The following is a 26090-nucleotide window of genomic DNA, read 5'->3' on the forward strand; positions in this document are numbered from 1 at the left end:
TGAAATCTTATAATAAAGTAAAATAGACGAAAATGTTAAGAAAATCACAATGAAAAGAAAATATATTTATAGTGTTTTACTATATCAAAAAAATTTGCATATAGGTGGACCTGCACAATCCAAATCTATGTTGTTCAAGGGTCAAATGCATTTTTTTTAAAATGAGGTCCAACATACATCTACCTTATGACCTAGCAACTTCACTTCTAGGTACTTATTGAAGAGCAAAAAAAAAAGATGTGCATGATATACACAATATACACAAATATCAAAATCATAGCGCTGACAAAAAAGGTCAGACAGAATACACATTGTATGATTCCACTTATATGAAGTTCTAGAACAGGCAAAACTAACCTAGCAGAAAGAAATCAGAACAACACTTGAAGGCTGAGAGGAGGGTTAATTGAAAAAGAAGCAAAGAGAACTTTCTGGGATATGACAGAAATGTTCTGTATCTTAAACAGAGTGATAGTTATATGGCATATATGTTTGTCAAAATGGACCAAACTATAAATATTATGCTTTTGTTGTATGTAACTTATGTCTCAATTTAAAAGAAAGAGGACTGATGGGGGAAAAAAAGTGGCACAAAAATGTCATTTGGTTCAAATGGCCCGTAATACAAGTCATAATTACCTGAGTGAAATGTGAAGAACGTTGGGTAGTTAAAAAGAAAAATAACCAAAAGAAATTGTGACACATGCTACAACATAGTCGAGCCTTGAAGACATTATCCTAAATGAAATAAGCTAGTCAAAAAAAACCAGATACTCTATGATTCCACTTATATAAAGCACCTAGGTAGTCAAATTTATAGAAACAGAAAGTAGAATGGTAATTGCCAAGGAGTATGGGGGGAATGGGAGATACCTTGGGAAGATGAAAAAGGTTCTAGAAGCAAATGGCAGTGACAGTTGCACAACAAAGTAAACGAACTTCACACCAATGAACTATATATTTAAAAATGGGGAATGGGTGGGTGGCTTAGCGGTTGAGTGTCTGCCTTTGGCTCAGGGTGTGATCCCAGACCTGGGGATTGAGTCCCAATCAGGCTCCTTATGACAAGTCTGCTTCTCCCTATGTCTCTGCCTCTCTCTGTGTCTCTCATGAAAAAATAATAAAATCTTAAGAAAAAAAAAAGAATAAAGAATAAAAAAATTAAAATGGTAAATTTTGTTATGCATATCTTATCACCAAAAAAAACAAATGAACAAATATAAATTTTAAAAAAATTCTGAAATCCAATTAGTCTGCTTATCTTGTTGCTTAGTTCAAAAAACTATGGAGGTTTGCCTTGCTTGCATTGTTTAAAAAGACTCAATTATTCCTTTCTGAATCCTTCTGGGTATGAGCCTAATGCAAACAGGCTCTACATTTTTATCTCATTTTATTTTATTTTTTTTAAAGATTTTATTTATTTATTCATGAGAGACAGAGGGAGAGGCAGAGATACAGGCAGAAGGAGAAGCAGGCTCCATGCAGGGAACCCAAAGTGGGACTCGATCTTGGGACCCTGGAATCAGGCCCCAAGCCAAAGGCAGATGCTCAACCACTGAGCCACCAGGCATCCTTCTCATTTTACTTTAAATCTTAGATCTACTGAATTGTCATGACAAAAGTCAGTCTCCTTCAGGGCAATGGTCCTTAGTCATCTAGGGGTTTATAGATGCTTCTGAAAAATCTAGTAAAAGTCACAGGAACAAAAAATAGGGGGAAAAAAGTCATATGTCAAATCAGGCAGAAGGGTGGAAGTTTCAGCCCACATCCTTGGAAACATCCCACCCTACTCCTCTGGGCCTTGGGACTCTATCAGCACACCCAGGAGGAATCCATCTGTCCACCTAGCCAGAACCAGAATGCACTAGGACTAGACACAACACTTACCTCATGCTGGGAATGGCATGGTAACCCAATCGGAAGCGGAGTTTGCTGGACCCAGCAAAATCTGCAATCATCTTTTCCCCCACAGTGTGCATGTGTTTGAGGAGCTCAAGGTGTTCCCCGGTCACAGCCTTCAGACTGGAAACGGAAGCCCATGGTAAGACCAGCCAGTGGTAACGAGCCTTGGGGTATTTATCCTTAATCACCACCACCTGCTCATCTTTGTAAACCTGGCAGAGGGGCACAAGAGAAGGAAACAGATATCCACCACACATCTTCTGAATACCAGGTGCTATAATATTCACTAACTCACTTAATTCCCAATACAATTTTATGTAAAAGATTTCAGTATTCCAATTTTGTCAAATGGGAGCTGAGACCTGGTGAGTGTCTTTCACAGTCACACAGTTAACTAAGTGGGAAGTCTAGGATTCCAAACCAGGTCTAGTTGACTCCAGAGTCTGTGTTTGCAACCACCACACTACAAAGAATACACAGAAAATGCACAGTACAAAATAATTCCTAAGGATATGATGTAACATCCATGCAAGCATTAGTTCAAATGCACCCTTCTCATCCTAATCCAGTAGGCCATGTGACACAATGTATTCCAAGAGCCCTATCAGATCTGACCCCTTGTCACCCAGGATGTAATTTAAGAACTCAAAGAATCCTCCCAGACTGACACCAAACTATTAATCTCAAGGCAGCCCAGTTAACTACAGTCACAGTATATTACCTGACACTCCCTTGAAAGAAACTCCAGTAAGGTTAACACAATCTCCCTTAATAGCACCCAGTTCAGGAGGAACAGGAAGAGAGGATATTCATTTGAAGAACTTTAGCTTCTCCAAAGAATTCCAGTTGCTAACTTACTGACAATGGGAAAAGCCACTTGTTCTCACAAAACAGTCTAATAAACCTCATTCAGAAGGACTGATCTCCTTTGTTTTCATTTGCCGTTATGACCTCTGTGGAAAAGTCACTTAAAATATGAAGTTTATTTCAATGCCAAAATTTTATTCTGACCTGCATTTTGGGATCCTGCATAGAAATTTTCAAGCCTTGACTCCAGTGGCCCAATGATTCCTGAAACAAAAAGGGGCAAAGTAAATTGTAAATATCAATAGCTGTATTTGGCATTAGTTAATATTGTACATCAGCAAAGCCCAACCAAACTTAGGATTAAGATTAGTTTTTAAGAATTAAGCTATATCTCCTTTACTCAGTCGTTTGCCTTTATAATTAATCTAAGCTGGCTTTACTTTCTTCCTATACAGGATTCAGAGCTGTGTGTCTAGGGGAAGGCTGGAAATGCCAGTGTGAACTGCATTTTCTTCGTGCTTTCCCACTCCATCTACAGCCTAACTACATTTCCACTTTGACATCAGTACTCAAATCACATGTCTATGAACAGTGTTCCAATGCTAACCTTCTACAGATAAACATATGACTGACCTATTTTAGCAGCTGAATGTTAAGTATACCACCATTATCTCCCTACCTTCAAGTGGCTTACCTCAGGAATTCAAGAGAAAAGTACATGAAGGGACATTCACCCAAGTGATTAGTGACACAAACAAATGACTCTTTCATCATGGTTAATAATCCTCGTCATGGTTAATAACCCTTTACACATATCTGGGCTTTATAGTGTACAAAACAATCAAGCAGTCCTTATATCTCATTTAATCCCCACATCATCTATCAAGCACACCACCCTCACCTTTTTGGTAGGTGCATCCTTCCCCTTCTTTAGGGGCACAGAGCATTGGCTAGAGTCACTCCCAGGTTCCAGTCCTGTGCTGGACTCAGCTTCCTGGGCAGCATCCCTTTCTATAGAATCACTGTTGCCTGACCTCTTTCTCTTCCTGTGTGTTTCCAGGCCAGGGCTCTCTGCCTCTTCCTCAAATTCTACAATATATGGATAAAGTTCATTCACCATGTGGAGAACCTGGCCAGGCTGCAGCTTCGCCTCTTGGTCCTTCCCAATTATGACTGAGTCAATGCTGGTGGGATTGACCCCTACCTATAGAATAATCAGAAAATAATTACAATGATAAGCAATAATTCCATTAGCATAGCCACTGCTATGTTAACCATTTATAGCATGCTAGGCACCATGCTTAATGTTCACTCATATTACCCCATCACTTCCACACATGACAGAGAAGCTTTTATTGGCTATAGAAGAAAATACTCTAAAATCAACAGCATAAGAAAGTCATCAAGTATAAAATGGAAATCCAAATTACAAACACACGTACCTGCTTTACCTTGACATATCCTTTGTTACATTCTGCTTTCAACTGTACTGAAAGAGATTTTAAAAAGTTAAATCTAAATGCCACAAAGAGCCAAGCACTTGCTCATATTTCTACCTACAGGACAATGAAGCCTCACTTCAGGAGGCAACTTGACAGGGGTTTCCTCAAAGGCCTATGAGCAAAATCACCTGTCATGCAGGTGGCTGGGCTCAAAATCCTTCCATAAAATGTCCAACAGAGGGATGCCTGAGTGGCTCAGCTGTTGAGCGTCTGCCTTCGGCTCAGGGCGTGATCCCAGAGTCCTGGGATCAAATCCCACATCGGGCTCCAATCAAGAGCTAGATGCCATTGTCATAAAAATAACCCCTTCTGTGTAAGGTATTATGTAAAAGAGGAAACCATCCCATCACTTCTCAGACATGGTTTCAGGCTGGAGACCCCAGAATTCAACTGTCTCACTGCTCAATGAGGAATCTCCCTGGGCAAAGCAGGGTTCAGGATTCATGCCCACCACTCTGTATGTAACAGGATGGAACTTGCCTATTCCCAACATTAACTACTTCCAGAGGGTAGAATCAGGGGTGAATGAGGCCCTGATATTAGCTAAAAGAGCTCAGTTCCTGAGTTTTGTTTATGGCAGACAGAAAGTTTCTACCAATAGCATCCAGGAAATGTGCATCTTTGGTTATCATTATCCTGAGGAACAAAACACAGTAATCTGCACATTGCTATGACCAATTACCTTGCTGTCGAGAACACTTCTTGTCAATGATCTTGGTCTCTGGGCCACGCCCAACCATGACTGCTTCCAAATGTGGAAGTTTGATTCGTTGGTGCTGGTTATCCTGTCTCACCAACCAGCACATCCGCATCATTACTCTGGGAGAAAAATCAAAAGAGAATCACTGGAAAGCTTAGCACAAGTCTTCCAGGGCCACACCCCAGCACCACCACACATGCCATCTACCACCTGTTCACCTTGCGGCCAAGATGACTTCACTTAGGTCTCAATTTTCTCACCTGTAAAACATGATGATGACAGGACTCATGAGGCTGTTGTGAGAATTAAATAAGATAATGTATGTATTTACCTCTGTGCCTAAAACATGCTAAGCAATCAAATACTTATGCTTATTGATATACTCTATGTGCTGGCCATTAGCCTACATGCCAAGGATAAAAGAATAATTAAACATTGTCCCTATCCTTGAGGGGCCTAGGGTATATTGGGGCAAATAGACTCATATATCAATTATTACAATATAATGTGATAAGCACCATAAAAAGGGATTAACCAGATACGGCAAAGCCCAGGGAAAGGAATGACTGACTCTTGTAAGGAATATCAAAAACAGCTTAATGAGGAAGGGATATTTATGCTGAGTTTTAAAGCATGAGAAGTTTGCCTGGCAGAGAATTAAGGACATAAGAATAGAGGATATTCTTCAGTCCATAGGCATCTTTAAGTGTATTAGAAGGTTTCCCTCCTTAATCATGATATCATACCAATATTAGAACAATATAGTTTACTCCTCCCTACCAGAAGATTGTCATTATAAATATACAACCCTCCAGTGTCTAAAGTGTGAATGTGGTACCTCTGTGCAATACACAACCTGCACACAATAGTGAAGGAATTGGTTTTCTTTCTAAAACAACCTTTAGGGGCACCTGAGTGGCTCAGTCGGTTAAGCTTCAACTCTTGATTTCAGCTCAGGTCATGATCTTGGGGCTGTGAGATGGAGCTCTGCATTGGGTTCTTGAGATGCTCCCCCTCTACCCCTCCTCACTCACCCACCCTGCTCACCACTTCCTCCACGCGCTCACTCTCTCCAAAATAAATAAATTTTTAAAAAGAGAAAGCAAAGAAAACAACCTTTATGGCCACACAGAGTATCAGTAGAAGGAAAAGAGACAAGAAATTTGGGAGAGAGATAAGACCCGAAACAAAGGCAGGGCAAAGGGAATGGAAAGAAAGAAGATCCAGAAGAAACTGTGAAGACAGACTTAATTGCTGACTATATCTGGGAAATGACAAAGGAGTCAAGGGAGACCTATATCAAGACTTCTAATTTGGTAATAGCCATTAACCGAAATGAGAAACACACATGATGACATAATTTGAAGTTAAATAGCAGATGAAGGGATGATTTCTCCTTGAAACACAGATTAAGTTGCTTGTGGAAGATCCACAGGTCAAGGTAGATATTATGGGTAGAAAACTCAGGGAGAGTAATGGACTGAATGTATATATTTGAGGCATCAACATGGCAGAGAAGGTGAGGCAAAGAGAGAGCATGAGATTACCCAGAGAGGTAGAGCAGGGAATTATAGGCAGGGACATACGGTCTTTGGGATACCTCCCTCAACTCCAGAAGCCTATATTGCTCAAGCCTCTAATGCTCTGAGAAACGTGCCCTGCAGGCAAGGTAGCACTTATCAGGCCTTCTGCACAAGCTTTATGTCCAAAGGGAAAAGAAAAGGAACAAGATTTTTAAAAACCAGAGTTTCATTACCATCTGCAAAGAAAGGAAAATGATGGGGTGCCTGGGTGGCTCAGTCATTTAAGCATCTGCCTTCCATTCAGGTCGTGATCCCAGAGTCCTGGGATCAAGCCCCCTGTAGGGCTCCCTGCTCAGCAGGGAGCCTGCTTCTGCCCCTCCCCCTTGCTTGTGCTATCTCTCTCTCTCTCAAATAAATTAATTTTTAAAAAAGGATAAAAAAAATAATAAATAAAATAAAAAAAGAAAGGATAACACAAAGCAGAGTGAGCAAATAAATGTGTGCTGAGGAGATGCAAAGTCACAGAAATTCGATCAGTCAGGAAAGGCTTTGGAAACCAACCAACTGAAAAGGCCAAGAGGACTGATAAGGAAAAAAATAAGTGGAAGGGGATACTCCATTCTTATATTTTTTTAAGATTTTATTTATTTACTCATGAAAGACACAGAGAGAGGCAGAGACACAGGCAGAGAGAAAAGCAGGCTCCTTGCAGAGAGCCGGATGGGGACTCAATCCCAGGACTCCAGGATCACGCCCTGGGCCAAAGACAGGCACTCAACGGCTGAGCCACCAAGGCGTCTCATATTCCATTTTTAAAGCACAAGTGACAAGGGTATTCAGTTGGTTCAGTCGGAAGAGCATGCAACTCTTGACCTTCAGGTCATGAGTTCGAGCCCCACACTGAGAGTGGAGAATGCTTAAATAAACTTTAAAAAAAAAAAAGGCACAAGTGACAACAGATTTCAGCAATAAGCCATGGGTGAGGGGTGGAAGGCAGACCTTGCTGGTTGACCAAGAGGATCTGCCCCAGGGAATCACCAAAAAATACCAGAGATGTTGGAACACTAGGCTGAAAAGTTTAGACTTTACATCAACAAGAGACAACTGCCAAGTTATTGAGCTGCATAGAGAAGTGAAACGAGCTCTGTGTAGGCAGGCTGGAGCAGAGAGGTCTAGAGTCGGAGATTAGTCACAAGGTTGTCAATACAACGTGGGCCAGAGTGAAGTCCAAAAGTTCAGCAGGTCTTTGTGAAGGAGTGGATGCAACAGCATGAAAGGGAGCTGTAAATCTAAAATCCTAAACAGGGCAGCCCAGGTGGCTCAGCAGTTTAGCGCCTGCCTTTGGCCCAGGGTGTGATCCTGGAGCCCCGGGATCAAGTCCCACGTCAGGCTCCCTACATGGGGCCTGCTTCTCCCTCTGCCTGTGTCTCTGCCTCTCTCTCTCTCTGTGTCTCTCATGAATCAATGAATGAATGAATGAATGAATGAATGAATAAATAAATAAATAAATAAATATAAAATCCCAAACCTACAGCCTCAGATGATGATGGTGCTACAGGCAAGTCCCACTTTTAAATGCTGCTTTCAGAGGAGCATCTGTTTGCACTTGCTAGAGACTGATGAATGTGCAGGTAATGGACTGAGAAGTATGTCTTCATCAGGCTTTGAGAAGTAAGTCATGTAGTGACTGACTACTCACAGTAATAAAAGAAATCTGGAGAGAGCACAGTTTGAGAGCAGGGACAGGAAGGGATCTGATGGGGAGATGAGAGCATGGCTGGCTGTTGCAGGATAATAGGAACTACCCCTCCTGCCATTCACATATTCATTCCTACCAAAGTTCTGAAGTTATGATGTTCCTATTTACTACTTCTTGAGAAACTAAAGCAGAGACTGCACAATGCTTATGTAACTAACTGTAAGCAACATTTTGACCCATTTTAGCCTCCGGTTCCAGTTTCTATGAATGAAGCATTTTAGAATATGGGGAATACATAATGATGGGTGCCCCTGAATCTTTACTATAGTCCACATCTGATAAAACTCCATAAACTGCAAGTTCTTTGACAGAAGTCAAGCCCATTTTTTGCTTATCTCCAGTAATTAATACTTGGCATACAACAATACAATATGTATTTGCAAGTGAATCACCAGATGATAATCCTATCCAGGTTCTCTTCCCTTCCTTCTCTCCCCTGCTCCGGCTCCTTTTATGTGGTCCTTTGCTCCTCTCTTTGGGCAATCCCATCCTCATAACTATGTGGATAAATCCATCTATTGTGGATAAATAAATTTCCAACTCTCTACTTTTCATCTCAGAGTTGTAGGGATTGGTCAGGAAAAAATTCTGGTTATATCTTAAGGAACCAAAGTAATCTGACAGACCACACAAGCCCAGCAATCTGGTAACATGGAACAGTGCCATCCAGAAGAATTTTTTGCAATGATGGAAGTGTTGTAAACCTTCATTGTCTAATATAGCCACCATGTGACAATCAAGCATCTGAAATGTAGCTAGTGCAACAGAGGAACTAAATTTCTCAGATTTTAACTTACATTTAAATAGCTACATGTGGCGGATGGCTACCATGATATCCAACCCAGCCCTGATCAGTCCCTAATTCCCCAGGATTGAGGTTAAGACCCTCATATTCTAATCCCACAAAGGTTACTTATGTCATCTCCTATTTCCTTTCATAGAAATAGCCCCATCCTTCCCTTTCCCCAGGCTCATGTTTATTCTTACACACAAATATAATCCTCAGGTATGTTGTACTGAGTCATGTCTCCCAAGTAAGTCATTCTCAATACGATCTCCTGGCATTGGATTATACCCTCTCTTCCTTCCTAGAATCCTAAATCCTTCTCAGTTTTCAAGTCCCACCTCCTCTAGGGAGGTCTTCACTGAATTCTCTTCTCTTCTCTACATTATGCTATTGGGTGTGATCAATTTATCTTCACAATTCCCTGAAAATTGGGACAGTGGTTAAGTGCCTCCCTTCGGCTCAGGGCGTGATCCCAGAGTCCCGGGATCAAGTCTCACATCGGGCTCCTGCATGAAGCATGCTTCTCCCTCTGCCTGTCTCTTTTTCTGTAAGTAAGTAAGTAAGTAAGTAAATAAATAAATAAATAAATAAATAAATAAAATCTTTTTAAAAATTCCCTGAAAATTAAATGTGGATATAAGTCCACTCTCCAAATAAAATTACAGTTTCCTTGTAAACAGCCTGCATCACTGCCCATCCACACAGAAAACTCAAGTCTCTAGATCATTACCCTGGGCTAGGCCTGGTGTTATACTTCTGAATCCTCTGGTGTTTAGCATCCCTTTACCAAGTGCATACCATCTACTAGGTACTTGTTAAATGTCTTACTTGTATCATCTCATTTAATTTTCCCAGTAACTCCCATTCTAAGGAAAAGAAAATTTAAGGCTTAAGAAAAAATAGGTAACATGTACAAGCCACATAACCAATGTGTGCCAGAGAAAGGATCTGAATCAATTCTAAAGAACAGAGTTGTAATCACTATACTATACACCTTTTGTCTTCACTCATTTGATCATTCATTCAAAATTACTACATGCCAGAGCGCCTGGGTGGTACACTTAGTTAAGCATCTGATTCCTGATTTTGGCTCAAATTGTGATCTCAGGGTCATGAGATCGAGCCCTCCATCAGGTTCCATGCTCAGCACAGGGTCTGCTTGAGATGCTCTCTCCCTCTGCCTCCACCTCATACTCTCTAAAATCATAAATAAATCTTTAAAAAAAATTACTACATGCCTACTATGGCTTGTGCTATTCTAGTACCAAGAATAAAGAAAATATATCTCATTCATATAATACAGGTGTAATGTATCATTCCTACCTTCAAAAGGCTCAGTCTTGTGGGGGAGAGAAACACAAAAACACTTATAACCAAGGTAGTATGTATAATGATTGGTCTGTGCAGAGTATCATGGGAGCACAAGGCTGGAGTACCCAACTCAGACTTGGAGAAAGGAGATGTCAAGGAAGATTTCCTATAGGAGGTAGACTTAAAATGAGTCCTATATATAAAGTAGGTTAACTAGGTGAAAGGGTCATTCCAATTAGGTGAGAAGGAAGTAGATAAAGGAAACAAGACAATTCAAGTCAAGGGGAATAAACAAAGAAATTGTTTAAACAAAGCAATAAACAAAGAAATTACAGAGTACACAGGAAGAAGCAGTTCGGTGTTGCTGCAACCTAAAACATGAGACTAAAAAGAGGATGGAGACACAAGCAGGTCTAGAATAAGCAGAGCCCTGGGTGACTGGCTGAGAAGCTCAAACTTGAAAAGTTCCACTGGATTTTTCAATTTAGTAAACAATAAATATTTGCTAAAAAAAAAAAAAATCAAATGAATAAGCAGACATTTAAATGTTACTAAGCAGGACTTTGACACAGATTTGTGTCAAAGATCATTTGGGGGAGGAGGTTAGGTGTTACTTCTATTACCTCATTTGAGAAGATATGTGGGGAAGAGGACACGAGGCGAGGAAATCATTCAGAAGGCAATCATATTTCAGGTGAAAAATGATGGTGCCTAAAGTAGTGCAACAGTAGGGATAAAGAAAACATAGATTTGAGAAATATTTAGGGGGCAAAATCATCAGAACTTAGTGATCTATGTGACAAGAGCAAGTACAGGAAAGACACGGAGTTCTGCTTCAGATCTGTGAATTTGAACTGTCTATGGGACTTGTACAAGGCAGAGCTGTCTAGCAGAGTGGTCAGAGGTGACGGTGAAAGTCAGAAAAAGGGTCTAACCTAACAACTTTGATTTGGGAGCATGTAGAAGGGAATTAAAACCACGCTAGTTGATGTGTTCACCCAGGCGGTGTATACAGAAAGAAAAGAGCAGTCGGTCAAAGTCACAAGCCTTGGAAACACCCAACACTTTAGGGGAGGAAAAAAAAGACTATCCACAGGAGAAATGGCTGGTGAGAGGTACATGGAGAAACAGCTAGAATGTAAGTTCCTTGCAGAAAAGCATCTGTCTTCTTCATCTCTGTATCATAATAAATGTTTGTTAAATCAGTTGTATTGTCCTAGAAAGCAAAGCAGCAGGAAGTAAAAGTTTCAAAAGCAGCAAAGGGATCCAAAAGTGACTGGAAAATGTCTCTTTGGTTTGATAATCAATTACTGTGACTTTAAGGTTAAAATTTCAGGGGAATATAGGTCTGAAAGCTAGACAGCAGAAAGGAAGGAAAGGTGAGGAAATGGAGACAGAATTTAGAATACTCTTTAAAATAGTATAAAATAGATGGATAAGAAGGGGAATAGGATTACCGGATGACAGCTAAAGGAAGGTGGATCACTAAGAAGTCTTCCTTTCAGGGCACCTGGGTGGCTCAATGTTTGAGCATCTGCCTTCGGCTCAGGGCCTGATCCAGGGTCCTAGGATCGATTCCCACATCTGGCTCCTCGCAGGGAGTCTGCTTCTCCCTCTGCCTCTCTCTTGTGTGTCTTTCACCAATAAATAAATAAAATCTTAAATAAAAAAAAAAAAAAGTCATCTTTCTTTCTAGTTTGGGGGGTTGAGAGACAGGTGACTAGGGATCTGAGAAGTGTGACAGTGTTTATACAGACAAGGCCATAGACACGACAGAAAAGATGTTTTCTCCATAAAATAGTAGGTAAGAGGGAGGGGTTTGAGAGCTTAATGAACAGTTGAAAAAAATCATCGTAACAAAGTGGATAACATCCAGGCTTCTTAAGTGCAACTGCTTGAGTTCAAATTGTGGCTCCATTACCTATCCACCACTGTGTGACTTGATGCCAGTTATTTAACCTACGCCTTTATTTCTTTAGCTGTAAAACAACATTAAGAATTGCTCTCTAGGGGCACCTGGGTGGCTCAGCGGTTGAGGGGCTGCCTTCAGCTCAGGTTGTGATCCCAGGGTCCTGGGATGGGAGTCCCATATCCGGCTCCCCACAGGGAACCTGCTTCTCCCTCAGCCTATGTCTCTGCCTCTCTGTGTCTCTCATGAATAAATACATAAATAATCTTATTTTAAAAATTGCTCTACAACACATGGTTGTCACAGGACTCAATGAGGAAGTACGCACTTTCAGTGTCTAGCAAAAAGTAAGAGTTTGACACTATTATCGCTGGTTAACGCTGAAGACAAGAGCTAAGGACAAGTAGTAAGATCATCCCACAGCACTGACTGTGCAACTAAGGTGGAAGGACACAAATCTGTGTTGTCTCCTCACGTGTCCAGTCCTGCCTCAAGTATTCTAATGATTCCCAATATAAGTTAGATTCCCTAAAGGCTCTAAACCTGGGCATTAATTCCATATGGAAATTATACCTCTGCTCTATTGAACCAACACCGGCTGCGTGAGGAAAAGCTTGCTTCTTCTGGCCCTCCCATTAGGCCTGTTGAGGAGGATGTGAACGCCCCTCAAGTTCCTTTCAGGGAGCGTTTCTGGAGGAAACAATGTCCTTCCTGACAACCTGAGCCGCCTGCTTGGGCTGAACAGTGCCCATTCTCTAATCTTTTGTCTGTTTGTGTTGTGACCAAGCTAGGGAAGGGGGCCGGGTGAACGAACGTGAGGTGGCGCGGCGACCAACCTGAGGGCCTCCGAAAAACGGCCCAAGGGAGCTTGAGCAAAGCGAGACGCCTACAGCCCGAGGATGGGGCAAAGCCTGACGGGAAAGAAGCCATTAAAAACGTTACTCAAGGAACATCATTCAAGGGTAGTAATGGCCCCGGCCCAGGGCCCACAACCACCGCTTTCCACCCGGCCAGCAAAGGAGGTAGGCCGACAACCGCCTTACCTCGAGACTGTGGAGACAGACAAGCCGAGTCACTGTTCAGAGCCGCACCACTTCCGGCGCTGTGGGATGACGACACACGCTGGAGCACAACGAGTGACGTCACCAGTGCCCGCCCAAAGATTGGTTGAAAGAGTCTCGCCCAATGCCCGGATGCGGAAGCGTCAGCCCCTATTGGTCCCTGCGGGGCCGAGGACCTAGTGCGGTTTCTGGCGATTTTCCCGTTGGGGATGAACACAGCTTCTCTCCCTCTACAAGCCTCTTCCCTAGCACCACCTCTCGGTCTCGGAGCCTGGAGAGACTTCCGGCAGCTCTCCCCTCTGTGGCCGTTTCTAGGCAACTGTGCAGTGCCGGGATTCTCCCTTTGTTAGAAGCAGCTCACTACCTTTATAAGGCCATCTTTTCCGCTGCAGACAGAACCAGCTGTGGCATTGTTTTCCTGCCTTCTTTAAAAACTGCAACCGACTCTCTCTTTTCCCGGGGAGAAGGGGTTGGAGGGGCTAGCGGTAGCGAAACCTGATAAGATTGTTTTAATGCTGTCTCACTAAATGAACTGGCTGACAGGCGGTTAGGGAGGAGAAAAGCAGCGGGATGCCATGCGGGATTGAGATGGGTTTACCGATTCTTATAGCAATTACAGGATGTTCCCGCAGAGTCGCGTATTGCAATTATGCGAAGGCATTTTGGCAGTTGGAAAAATTCCTATCTTGTGGGTGAAGGCATAGTTTGTTAATTTTTCCCAAACTAAATAAAAACTGAGCTTCTTAAGGAGTCACATTTCTTGATCAAGGTGGAATATTGTTTCCTTCGATAGAAAAGCAGGGTCAACGGTATGATAGAGATACCAGAGCTAGCAAAATAGGGTGGGAGAAGCACAGAAAAGAGACTTCCTCTTTTTAGCAGAAAAGATGAGGTTTATATTAGGGTCATACCAGGAAGTAGGGGAGCACAGGAAGCATCTTAGCCGCCACACAGCCCTCATGGTAGTGGAATGTGATTCACACTGCTGGAGGTAAAACCAGGGTAGCTGTGGTCACTTGACAGTTCCCTCAGAATTAAGCTTCTCTTAACCTCTGCTTCTACCTGCCCTGCCTTAGCGTATCTTGCATTCAAAATTTGATTATTTACTATATATTGTGCAAAACTGGGCAGTTTCCATGCCCAACCTATTAGAACTAGCCCTTTGCCTATAGCATATTACTGGCCACAGAAGCAGGGTCACATGGCACAAATGGCACAAGGGGGGTGACAAACACTTAAGACTTTCGCAGACCCTAAAAAGACATATCACAGATACACAGAAATTAATAAAGAGTTGTTTGTGGTATTATCTTATGTTGTAGCCCTTAAAGTATAATCCTTGAATAGTAGCAGTAGCCTCACAACACCTACAGACTTGTTAGAAATGCAAATTCTCAAGCCTCACCCCAGGCTTCCTGATTCAGAAACTGGGAGTGTAGCCCAGCAATCTGATTTAACAAACCCACCAGGTTATCCTGATGCATGATCAAGTTAGAGATTCAAGTTAAGGGGATCCCTGGGTGGTGCAGTGGTTTAGCGCCTGCCTTTGGCCCAGGGTGCGATCCTGGAGACCCGGGTTTGAATCCCATGTCGGGCTCCCGGTGCATGGAGCCTGCTTCTCCCTCTGCCTATGTCTCTGCCTCTCTCTCTCTCTCTCTCTCTCTCTCTGTGTGTGTGACTATCATAAGTAAATAAAAAGTTTAAAAAAAAAGAGAGATTCAAGTTAAGAAGGCAAAGATTTCAAACTGTACAGCATGATAGATGTGTTTTGTTGGCCTGATCAAGGTTTTTGAGGGCCTTTTTTTCCTTTTTCAAATTCAAAAAAAATTTTAATTGTGGCAAAATACACATAAAAGTTAACATCTAAGCCATTTTTAAGTATACAGCTGAATAGTGTTAAGTATATTCACAGTGTACTGAATCCATCTCCAGAACTTTTTAATCTTGCAAAACTGAAACTATGCATTAAACAACTTCCATTTCCCCCTCCTCTAGCCTTGATAACCACTAATTTACTTTCAGTTTCCATGAATTTGACCATTCTAGATACTGCACATAAGTGAAATGAAACCATGCAGTTTGCCTTTCTGTGACTGGCTTATTTCACTTAGCATAATGTCTTCCAGTTTCATTACTTGTAATGGGTCAAAACTTCCATTTTAAGGCTAAATAACACTCTACTGCATATATACACCACACTTTGTTTACAACTGATTTGTCCGTCAAGTCAATGGATGTTTGGATTGCTCCCATCTTATGGCTATTATGAATAATATGAATATAATGAATAATCATGCTATGAACATGATTGTACAAATATCTCTTCAAGATCCTGCCTTCAATTCTTTTGGATATATACCCAAAAGTGGGATTGGTGGGTCATACAATAATTCTATTTTTTGGTTTTTTCGTTTTGTGTTTTTTTTAAGATTTTATGTACTTATTCATGAGAGACACAGAGAGAGAGAGAGGCAGAGACACAGGCAGAGAGAGGAGAAACAGGCTCCATGCAGGAGCCGGATGCCAAACTCGATCCCGGAACTCCAGGATCAACGTCCTGAGCCGAAGGCAGACGCTCAACCTCTGAGCCACGCAGGTGTCCCTAATTCTTTTTTTGACATTTGAGGAACCACCTAGTGTTTTCCATAGAAGCTGCACCATTTTGCTTTGAACACAAGGGTTGCAATTTCTCCACATCTTTTTTTTTTTTTTTAAGATTTTATTTATTTATTTGAGAAAGAGAGAGATCACGAGCAGGGAGGAAGAGCAGAAGAAGAAGCAGACTCCCCACTGAGCAGGGAGAACAATGTAGGACTTGATCCCAGGCACCCAGGATCATGACCTGAGCCAAAAGCAGAGGCCCAACCAACTGAGCCACCAGGTGCCCCCAATTTCTCCACATCTTTGGTAACACTTGTTATTTTCTAGTTTGGCTTTTTTTTTTTTTTTTTTATAGCAGTCATCCTAGTGGGTGTGAGGTAATAATCTCATTGTGGCCTTGATTTGCATTTCTCTAATGATTAGTAATGTTGAACACTTTTTCATATGTTTGTTGGCCATTCATATATCTTCTTTGGAGAAATATCTATTCAAGTCCTTTGCCCATTTTTTTATTCTTTTTGGTCCCTCATTTTTAAATCAAGTTATTTTGTTATTGTTGCACTGTATAAGTTCTTTTTATATTCTAGATACTAATCCATTGTCACATATATGATTTGCAAATATTTTTCCCATTTTATAGATTGCCTTTTCACTCCATTGATTGTGCCCTTTGATGCACAGAAATTTTTAATTTTGATGTTGTTCAATTTATCTATACTTTTGCTGCCTGTGCTTTTGGCATCATATCTAAAAAAAAATCATTGGAAGTTTTTCCCTTGTTTTTTTTTCAGTTTTAGATCTTATATTTGGATCTTTGACCCATTTGGTCATTTTTTATATGGTGTAAGGTAAACACATCCAACTTCATCCTTTTTGCCTGTGGATATTCTGTTTTCCTAACACCATCTGTTGAAAACATTGTCTTTTCCCTACTGCACAGTCCTGAAATCTTTGTTAAAAATCATTTTGACCGGGATCCCTGGGTGGCGCAGCGGTTTGGCGCCTGCCTTTGGCCCAGGGCGTGATCCTGGAGACCCGGGATCGAATCCCACATCAGGCTCCCGGTGCATGGAGCCTGCTTCTCCCTCTGCCTGTGTCTCTGCCTCTCTCTCTCTCTCTGTGACTATCATAAAAAATAAATAAATATTTAAAAAAAAAAAATCATTTTGACCATATATGTAAGGGTTTATTTCTGGCTTCTCTGTTCAATTCCATTACTCTATATGTCTGTCTTTATACCAGTACTACCTGTTTTGATTACTGTGGCTTTGTAATAACATCTGAAATCAGGAGTTATGAGACTTTCAACTTTGCTCTTCTTCAAGATTGTTCTGGCTATTCTTCTCAGGGGGTTTTAATTATATTTTAATTCCAACAGTTATAAATTAGAAGATCTCACGTGAAAATCGGGATTCTTAGTCTCTTGAAAAAAAATCAATAAATCCAGCAAATTCTGGCAACAAATAGCCAAAATTGTGAATGACTATCATGTGCTCTCCCGTTTGCCACTGTCTCCCTCCAACTCATCTATAACTTCTCTGGTCCCTGAAGGCCGTTCTTTCTTTGAGACTTTGAGAATCCTAATCTAAGGGAACAGCAATTGGAACCAAAAGACCAACCTGGGGAGATTACAGAGTCCAGAGATTTGCTCAGAAAGAAAAGTACAGAATCCTGGGAAGAGGGAAACTTCATTTTGTTTTTAGTTTTGGGGGGATTTGTTTTTGTTTTTTGTTTTGTTTTGTTTTATTTTGTTGGTGGGGGATAGGTTGGGAAGGAAAGGGGAGAGGTGTCAGAAAAGACCTGTCTGAGGAAAGGGAAATAAACCAAGCCCAGAAGGTTCAAAAGGACACAGACAAGGGAAGACAGGAGAATATTCCAGATCTATGATCTACACTGAAAAAAGAGCAATATACAAAAGCCCTACAGCAAGCCTTAAGCACGTTCTTTCAGGCATGCTAGAACTCCAGTAGAGCTGAAGAGTGGACAATGAAAGGAAATGATGAGATCTGAGCAAGGGTCAGATAGTAAACCATTTATGAACTATGTGGGCTTGTCCTATATTCAATGAAAAAGCTCTGAAGAGTTAGCCAGGGGAATAATATTATTTGATTTTTGTTTCATTGGATGGTATGGCTGCTGTGAGGAAGAATGGATGGGGTGGGAGGTGGGGTGCATGGGGCAAGAACAGAAAAGGTGAGAGCAGTTAGGAGTATGCTGATATAGTGCAAAGGATGTCAGCAGCCCAAACAAGAGGAAAAAGACAGACTGATTCAAGAGATGTTTTGGAGGCAGCATCAACTGGACAAGACATATTCTTCTCTGTAGGCAGACCCAGGTGAGATGCCAAATAATACAGATCACTTAGTGGGGATAGAAACAAAACCTAGTGAGCTATAAATTTAGTTGCATGTTTCATATATCCAAAATCTTCTCACTGCAGGCACCCACAACTCTATCTGCAGGCTTCCTCTGGACCCAGGAGCCTTTCCTGAGTGCATAGAGACCAGAAGTGAGGGGATCTATACCCCTGGGATCATTTGTGAAATGATGTAAAGAAGTGGATGGAGGGATCCCTGGGTGGCTCAGCGGTTTAGCGCCTGCCTTTGGCCCAGGGCGCGATCCTGGAGTCCTGGTATTGGGTCCCACATCAGGCTCCCAGCATGGAGCCTGCTTCTCCCTCCTCCTGTGTCTCTGCCTCTCTCCCCCCACCGCCTCTCTCTCTCTCTCTCTCTCTCTCTCTCTCTCTATCATAAATAAATAAATAAATCTTAAAAAAAAAAAAGAAGTGGATGGATTAAAAAAAAAGTGGATGGGTAAATTTGTTTCCTCATCTTAGGGTGAAACAATTTTGAAGTATGTGCAACGCTGTCTCCCAGAGGCTCTCTAGCAACACTAAGCCCCAGTTGCCCTGAGTGGTAGCCTGCACATTGGCTTCCTTCCCATCCCAGCCTCTCTTCTCCACTCCCCTACTGGGGCCTCTTTGGATCATCTCCTAAATGACATGCTAAAATCCTTGCCTAGTGTCTGTTTCTGGGGGAATCCAGCCTAACAAACTCTTCCTATTTTCTACTGATATCATTTTATTTCTCTTTGTAGATAAGGTAATAATTCCTATTCCTCCCCAAACTTTTAATATTACAGTACAAAGATTAAATCATATTCACAAAACACTGGGGCAAAATTACAAGGAACTTGGTGAAAAAAATCATTACCTTTCTTTATAATTAACTATGATAAGAAAAATTAAAAACAGTATTTGGAAAAATAGTATTGATTTTGGCTAAATATTTAAAGTAAATACTTTAAAATTTTTCATAAGAAACGAGTATGTTTCTATAAATATTACCTTTTTATTCTTTTTCTTAAGACTTTATTTATTTATTTGAAAGCAAGTCTGTGTGAGCAGGGGGAGGGGCAGAGGGAGAGGGAAAGAAAATCTCATGCAGACTCCACACTGAATATAGAGCAGGACTTGGGGCTCAATCCCACAACCCTGAGGTCATAACCTGAGATGAAATCAAGAGTTGGACGCTTAACCAAATGAGCCACCCAGGTGCCCCTGTGAATGTTACCTTTTTGACATTGGGTTTCATGATGAAACAAAATATATGTTTTCTGATTAAAATTCCTTAATCATAATCTTTTCAAATTCTTGGTAGTCCCATCTATAATTGACACACCAATAGAGAAGTTCTATCCTATACATCACAGTGTAAACATGCTAATGCATCCATAAACTATACCCTATAATTTACTTTAAGATCTACCACCTGTAATTTACACCTTATTGGTTTTCTTTTTTTTTTTTTTTTTTTTTACACCTTATTGTTTTTCAACTCCTGCTTTTAGGACTGTGTTAACTTCCTACTATGGGTTGATTTCATAGCTTAACTCCTTCAAGTTTCTATATTTCTAAGAGTTCAGGGAATAGTCACCATTATCCCAAGTAGTGACATTCATATCATTGATGGTTCATGTTATAATTTTTATTTCAATCAGCAATTCTTATTTGTGTAAATCACAGATGTTGTGCTGGTCTCTCCTTAAATGTCTTATAAACATATTAAGGAGAAAGTCACAGGAAGTTCTAACTTGTCCTGCCTTCCCTCCCACCATCTCCTCACTCCTAGCCTTGTACCAGCAATACTCAACTTCTTACCCTTCAATGCCCTCCTATCCAATACTGAAATGGATGTTCCTACTTCTTTTCCCCACTTACTTACAAATATTTATTGAGAGGGGATCCCTGGGTGGCACAGCAGTTTGGCGCCTGCCTTTGGCCCAGGGCGCGATCCTGGAGACCCGGGATCGAATCCCACATTGGGCTCTCGGTGCATGGAGCCTGCTTCTCCCTCTGCCTGTGTCTCTGCCTCTCTCTCTCTGTGTGTGTGTGACTATCATAAATAAATTTTAAAAAAAACAAATATTTATTGAGTACCTGCTATATTGATAGGTACAGTTTAAGGTATAAGAAATACAGAAATGAACAAAATAAAAACACCTTTTCAGTCTAGTGGAGAGAAAACTGATAACATACAAACAAATGTATGTCATATGTTTATTTAAATGTCACAAGAAAGCAATATAAATTATTCCATGCTATTAAAAGAATCCTATGCAAAACCATTTATACTAATACCATTTATATTAATTTCTAGAACATGGAAAACTAAAATCTATAGTGGAAAAAAATCATAACACTGATTATCTCTCTAAAAACAGGGCCAGGAATTGACTGAAAAAGGCATTTGAAAGAACTTTCTTGGTGATAGTGATATTCTATATCTTGATAAGGGTTTGGGTTAACTGATACATGTGTCTGTCAAAATTCATCAAAATTGTACAATTAAGACTTGCGCATTTCTTTCTATGTAAACTTACCTAAAAAACTTTAAACAAATATTGAACTCTAGTTAATGATACACAAGCTGAAATATTGAAAGACAAAAGGTACTGTTATCTGCAATTCACTGAATTGTATATAAAAAGTAGATGAATAGAGAGATGAAGAAAAATGAGATAGAGCAAGCAGAGTAAGATGCCAAATGTAGAATCCAGTGGTTAAAAAAAAAAAAAAAAAAGAATCCAGTGGTTATATGGGATGAGCAAAGCCCTGGCCCAGTTGCAGTACTCAAATGCATTCCTAGATCAGAGGAGTTCTAGCTCTCCATTGGCTGATACATTTATTCATTCACTCAACAAGTATTTCTGAGCACCTCCTACTTGTCATTGTTTTAGGTACTATGGCTACCAAATTTAAACAAAAAGTTCCTGCTTTCAAAAAGCTAACAATCGGGATCCCTGGGTGGCGCAGCGGTTTGGCGCCTGCCTTTGGCCCAGGGAGCGATTCTGGAGACCCAGGATCGAGTCCCACGTCGGGCTCCCGGTGCATGGAGCCTGCTTCTCCCTCTGCCTGTGTCTCTGCCTCTCTCTCTCTCTCTCTCTCTGTGTGACTATCATAAATAAATAAAGAAAAAAAAATTAAAAAAAAAAAAGCTAACAATCTAATGGGGAGGGGCAGACCATAAAGAAATATATAGGTCATGTAAAGATAAATGCTATAAGGAAAAAGCAATATAGAAAGTGATGTGGATATTTTGAATATTATGAAAGGCCTTTTTTGAGCACAGACCTAAAAGAAGAAGTCATGTGGATATCTAGGTGGAAAAAGGAAATCATCAAAGGATTTTAAGCAGAGGAGTAACCTTTTTTTTGGAGCTCTGCCACTACCAATTTTTATTGAAGTGACATATTTCTAAAGGATCATTCTATTTATTTCATGGCATCAGAATCTTAAAAAGAGGGACTGGCTTACAATTCTGCTGTTTCTTCAAACCTTAATGTCTGTATCCGTTCACCACTTAGAGTGCCTCCTCTGTATCAGGCAGAGCTAAGTGTTGAGGATGGAGAAGTTAAGCCAGACACAGCTCCACAGTTTAAGGGACTTTCAAACTAGTGAGCAAGCAGCCAGCATAATTTCACATTTCACAGAGTTACCCCTAAGCTATTCTATTCTCCCAAGCCTGTCGGTATCCTTCCTGCCACATACTGACCTAGCTGCTTTTATACTTCAGACTGGACACCCAGTGGCATTTTCCTGACCATGGTTTGGCTCCTCTTGGCAACAGATTTGTATGTCTATGCTTTTACACTATTCAGACAACCACAAAACCCTCCTACCTTGTCACTCATTTTGCCAGCAAAGCTCCATCTCTGCATATCAAAATAACACAGTTTAATGAAGTTTACTCTTTCTACACACATAGAATAATATAACTCTAAATGATATGTTTGTAACAAATGTTTTTAACCACTCTCCAGAGAGCTTTTGATACAGAAAAGACGTCACTTTCCACCTATGTGACTTCTCCCAATATCTTGGAGATAGTAGATATGGTAAATGTGATTGAAGAGAAAAAAGAACAAAAATATTTTTTTGTAAAAGGTAGATTTAGCTTCTCTGTGGTAACCTATTACTTTACTAGACCCCATTGATTCTCATTTCTCACCTTTCTATAGTCCCTCCCTACACTGACTCTGGACTTGGCCAAGGGACTGGCTTTGGCCAGACATTAACAAGTACAAGCCTTGCTAAATGCTTGTACATTGTGGCCTATCCTCTTGGGGTATTTCTCTTCAGAACCTAGCTGTCATGCTGTGAGAAACCCAGCTTAGTCATGTAAAGAGATCATGTGAAAGAAAACTGGGGTCCTAACCAACCATCCCAGCTGAGCTCCTGGCTAACAGACAGCATGTGAATGGCCCAGCTTGGAAGGACCTTCTAGCCCTAGTTGAACCATCCCAGCAGTCACCACATAGAACAAAGATGAGCTATGCCTGCTAAGCCTTGCCCTGATAGCAGAATTTTGAGCAAATAAATAACTTGTTACACTTTGGGGGCAATTTGTCCCACAGTATTAGAATACCCTTTTCTTTAAAAAAAAAAAAATATATATATATATATATAAAAGGGACACTGTCACCACTGTATGCTGGAATTCTTAAGACTGAAATAGGGATCCCTGGGTGGAGCAGTGGTTTAGCGCCTGCCTTTGGCCCAGGGCACAATCCTGGAGACCCGGGATCGAATCCCATGTCGGGCTCCCGGTGCATGGAGCCTGCTTCTCCCTCTGCCTGTGTCTCTGCCTCTCCCTCTCTCTCTGTGTGACTATCATAAATAAATAAAAATTAAAAAAAAACAAGACTGAAATATATGAACTTTGGGTCAAGGTTCATTTTCCCCATTAAGAGAACTGCCTTACATATTTGTGTAATTGTTAGCTTAATGTCTGTGCTCTCATTCATCTGCAACCTCTGTAAGGGAGGATTATGTTTGTCATGGTCAACACTGTCTCATTGACCTATAAAGGCCCCTAGCACATAAGATGCACTCAATCAACATTTTAGTAAGTCAATATCATGTTGATTTACTAGCTCTGTTAGTTCCTGTATTTGCATAAGATAGTAATTCTTTGACCATTATTACTAGCAAATGCTTATATAATGTTTACTACTTGTAGATACCTGTACTTTACATTAACTCATTAACTATTTAATCTTCACAATAATCCTATAAGCTAGGTACTATCATTATCCTCTTTTACAGATGGGGAAACTGAGACACAGAAAGGATAAATAACTTGCTTATTGGGGGGCCAGGATCCAAACCAAGGAAGTCAGTTTCCAGAATCCATATTCTTAGCCACTACATTATCTCTCCCAGATTCCTATCCTAAGTCTGGCAGTGCAGTGCCATTGCTGCTGAAACAAGAATAAGGTAAGGTGACACATCAGAAGATGAAGAACATTGTCATAATTAAGACATGACCATGACTCTGTAGATAGAAAGCTGGACACAGAGACCAGGTTCTTGCTCTGAAACACCTTTACAATGTCAATGACATCAGGAATGAGAGGTGGTGATATCCCTTATGCCACACCCTACCCCCAAGCTCCAACCCTGCCAGGTAAAATGACTAAACACCAACCTGTGGACTCAGGTCAACCCCATTCCCCCTACAGGGCTATAAAAAGCTGTGAGACAGTGGCTGCTATCTCAGCATTGAGTCTCTTTTGATGCCTGTGCTACTGAACCTATCACTGCATCTTCCTGAAGCTCAACATAGAAAACGATGGCAAAGGCACACCCTGACATCATCATAAGCCCTACTTCTCCTCTAAAGGAAAGCCTGGGTGTGGGAGTCTGGATTTAAGCCAGTGGCACTCTCAAGGTCACCTGCAAACTGACTTCCCAATTTGATGAGTACAGTACTTTCCTAACCCAATACTACCACTACCACCACCACCAGCAAGTGTGTATACACACAGACAAATGCCTCTGGCCTCTCATATGTGGAGAAAACATAAGAAATTTAACATTAAAATGGTGAAATGGCAGGGCACTTGGGTGGTGCAGTCAGTTAAGTGTCCGACTCTTGGTTTCAGCTCAGGTCATGATCTCAGGGTCTTTGGATCAAGCCCTGGGTTAAGGCTTCATGCTCAGTGTGGACTCTGCTTGAGATCCTCTCTCCCTCTCCCTCTGCCCCTCTCCTGCTTGTGCATTTTCCTTTCTCTCTCTCTCTCAAATAAATAAAAATCTTTTTAAAAAAATACTGAAGTGGCAGTTTAACTCAAGAGTAGAAGAATTATTTCACAGCTGTGTTGTTAGATAACTACAAAAGGGGTACAGAGTTGGGGAGCAAGATTTTAAGTCTTGGAAATTAGAGGGGTTTTTTAAGGTTTTATTTATTTGACAGAGAGAGAGAGAACACAAGCAAAGAGCAGCAGGCAGAGGGAGAGGAAGAAGCAGGCTTCCAGGTGAGCAGAGAGCCCAAAGTGGGGCTTGACCCCAGGACGCTGAGATCATGACCTGAGCCGAAGGCAGATGCTTAACTGGTTGAGCCACCCAAATGCCCTACAGGGGCCTTTCTAGAGAAAGTCTTCAAACTGGGTATTCTCCATTTGACATTCCCTCAACAAATACTTTTTGCTCCCTGCTATATGCCAATAACTGTCCTAGGTATGGGAGATAAAACCTGTGATGCTATCTATGATCACTGAGACAGCCCCCCGCCTCAGTGTAACCTGCTGAATCTTTTTTGGGTGTGCTGCCATCCAGCTATAAGAGGCATCCTTATGAAATGGCCACCCTGTCAGTGATGCTGTCAAGGACACTGCTTCTGATACAACACAATGTTCTCTTAAGAGCATCCCTGGGAAACAATCCAATCTGATCTCAATTTAGGGAATAGTTTTACTTTTGCAGAATAATGGGTTTGTTTTTTTATCAATGGACACCATGAACTGTGGGACCAATGAGGCTATCAGCTTAGAGATAAATTCATGGCCCAGCTATAGCAAATGTGAAGGTCATTCCTACATGCATTATTAGCTTTGTCCCTGGTTCTGTTTTGTCTCTACCCACGTTTTTATTTCTTCATTCTCTGCACTTTTAATTTATGGCATCTTGAGGTGTGCGTGTGTGTGTGTGATTTTTTTGTTTGTTTTTTGGGTTATTTTTGTATCCTTAGAAATGACTATGAACCCTTCTGGAAGAAACATCACCATCAAAGTTTATAATATACTATACACATTCATATATATGCTATGTTAGAGGTGTGTCCACAGCATGATGTGGGAACACAGAGGGCTTATAATTCTGTTAAGGGCATTAGAGAAGACCTTGCAAAAGGCTCATTTCTTGGGTTGTATCTTTTGTTTGTTCTTTGCTTTGTTAAGGATGTTATAGAATTTATTCATAGTGACAAGCATTAAACAAAATTAAATTGCTGCCAAGTAAAAGATACTAAAAAAAAAAAAATCTCGCAGAGTAGATTTTTATGTCATCTCATAAGTTCATGGGACACCACATAAACTGTTTACAACAAATTGAGGCTACTTCCACAAGTTTCCTTTCATCAATTTTTTTCTGACAAAAAGGTCAGGGGCACAAATAATTCATATCTACATCAGAATTTATGTGCAGAGAAGGAAATTCAAATGGAATATCAAAATAAAATTGGAAAATACTTGATTTCAAAGTGAGGTAAAGAATTAAAATATTTACCGACAAGATAGATAGATATATAGATATAGATATAGATATAGATATAGATATAGATATAGATATCTATATATATATAACTGAATTATTCAAATTAAGGAGAACAAGCAAGCTTTAGAAACTAAAATGATCCAGATCAAGTGTCTCAGTTTGGAGCAGATACTA

The 26090-nt window shown here is 40.8% G+C and overlaps 2 protein-coding genes across 19 annotated transcripts in view; one reads left to right on the plus strand and one right to left on the minus strand.

The window, feature by feature from the left end:
• TZMP1 (transition zone microprotein 1) overlaps positions 1-26090 on the plus strand; it is a 414174-nt gene that overhangs the window by 313765 nt on the left and 74319 nt on the right. The gene's annotated exons all lie outside the window — the stretch shown is intronic.
• Positions 1-26090, minus strand: part of APTX (aprataxin) — a 42825-nt gene that overhangs the window by 5734 nt on the left and 11001 nt on the right. The window contains exons 1-10 of one of the 18 annotated variants that reach the window (XM_077912253.1): positions 13244-13313; positions 13037-13111; positions 11749-11949; positions 10915-11002; positions 5130-5171; positions 4894-5030; positions 4152-4198; positions 3611-3913; positions 2914-2973; positions 1888-2114 (exon numbers count right to left, since the gene is read on the minus strand). In XM_077912253.1, the coding sequence (XP_077768379.1) occupies positions 1888-2114; positions 2914-2973; positions 3611-3913; positions 4152-4198; positions 4894-5026 (770 nt within the window). In that variant the 5' untranslated portion in view covers positions 5027-5030; positions 5130-5171; positions 10915-11002; ... (1 more) ...; positions 13037-13111; positions 13244-13313. The other 17 variants (XM_077912260.1, XM_077912254.1, XM_077912262.1 and 14 more) reach the window with 17 other exon arrangements.

This window comes from Canis aureus, chromosome 10 (assembly GCF_053574225.1).
Source record: "Canis aureus isolate CA01 chromosome 10, VMU_Caureus_v.1.0, whole genome shotgun sequence".
NCBI classification, from domain to species: Eukaryota; Metazoa; Chordata; class Mammalia; order Carnivora; family Canidae; genus Canis; species Canis aureus.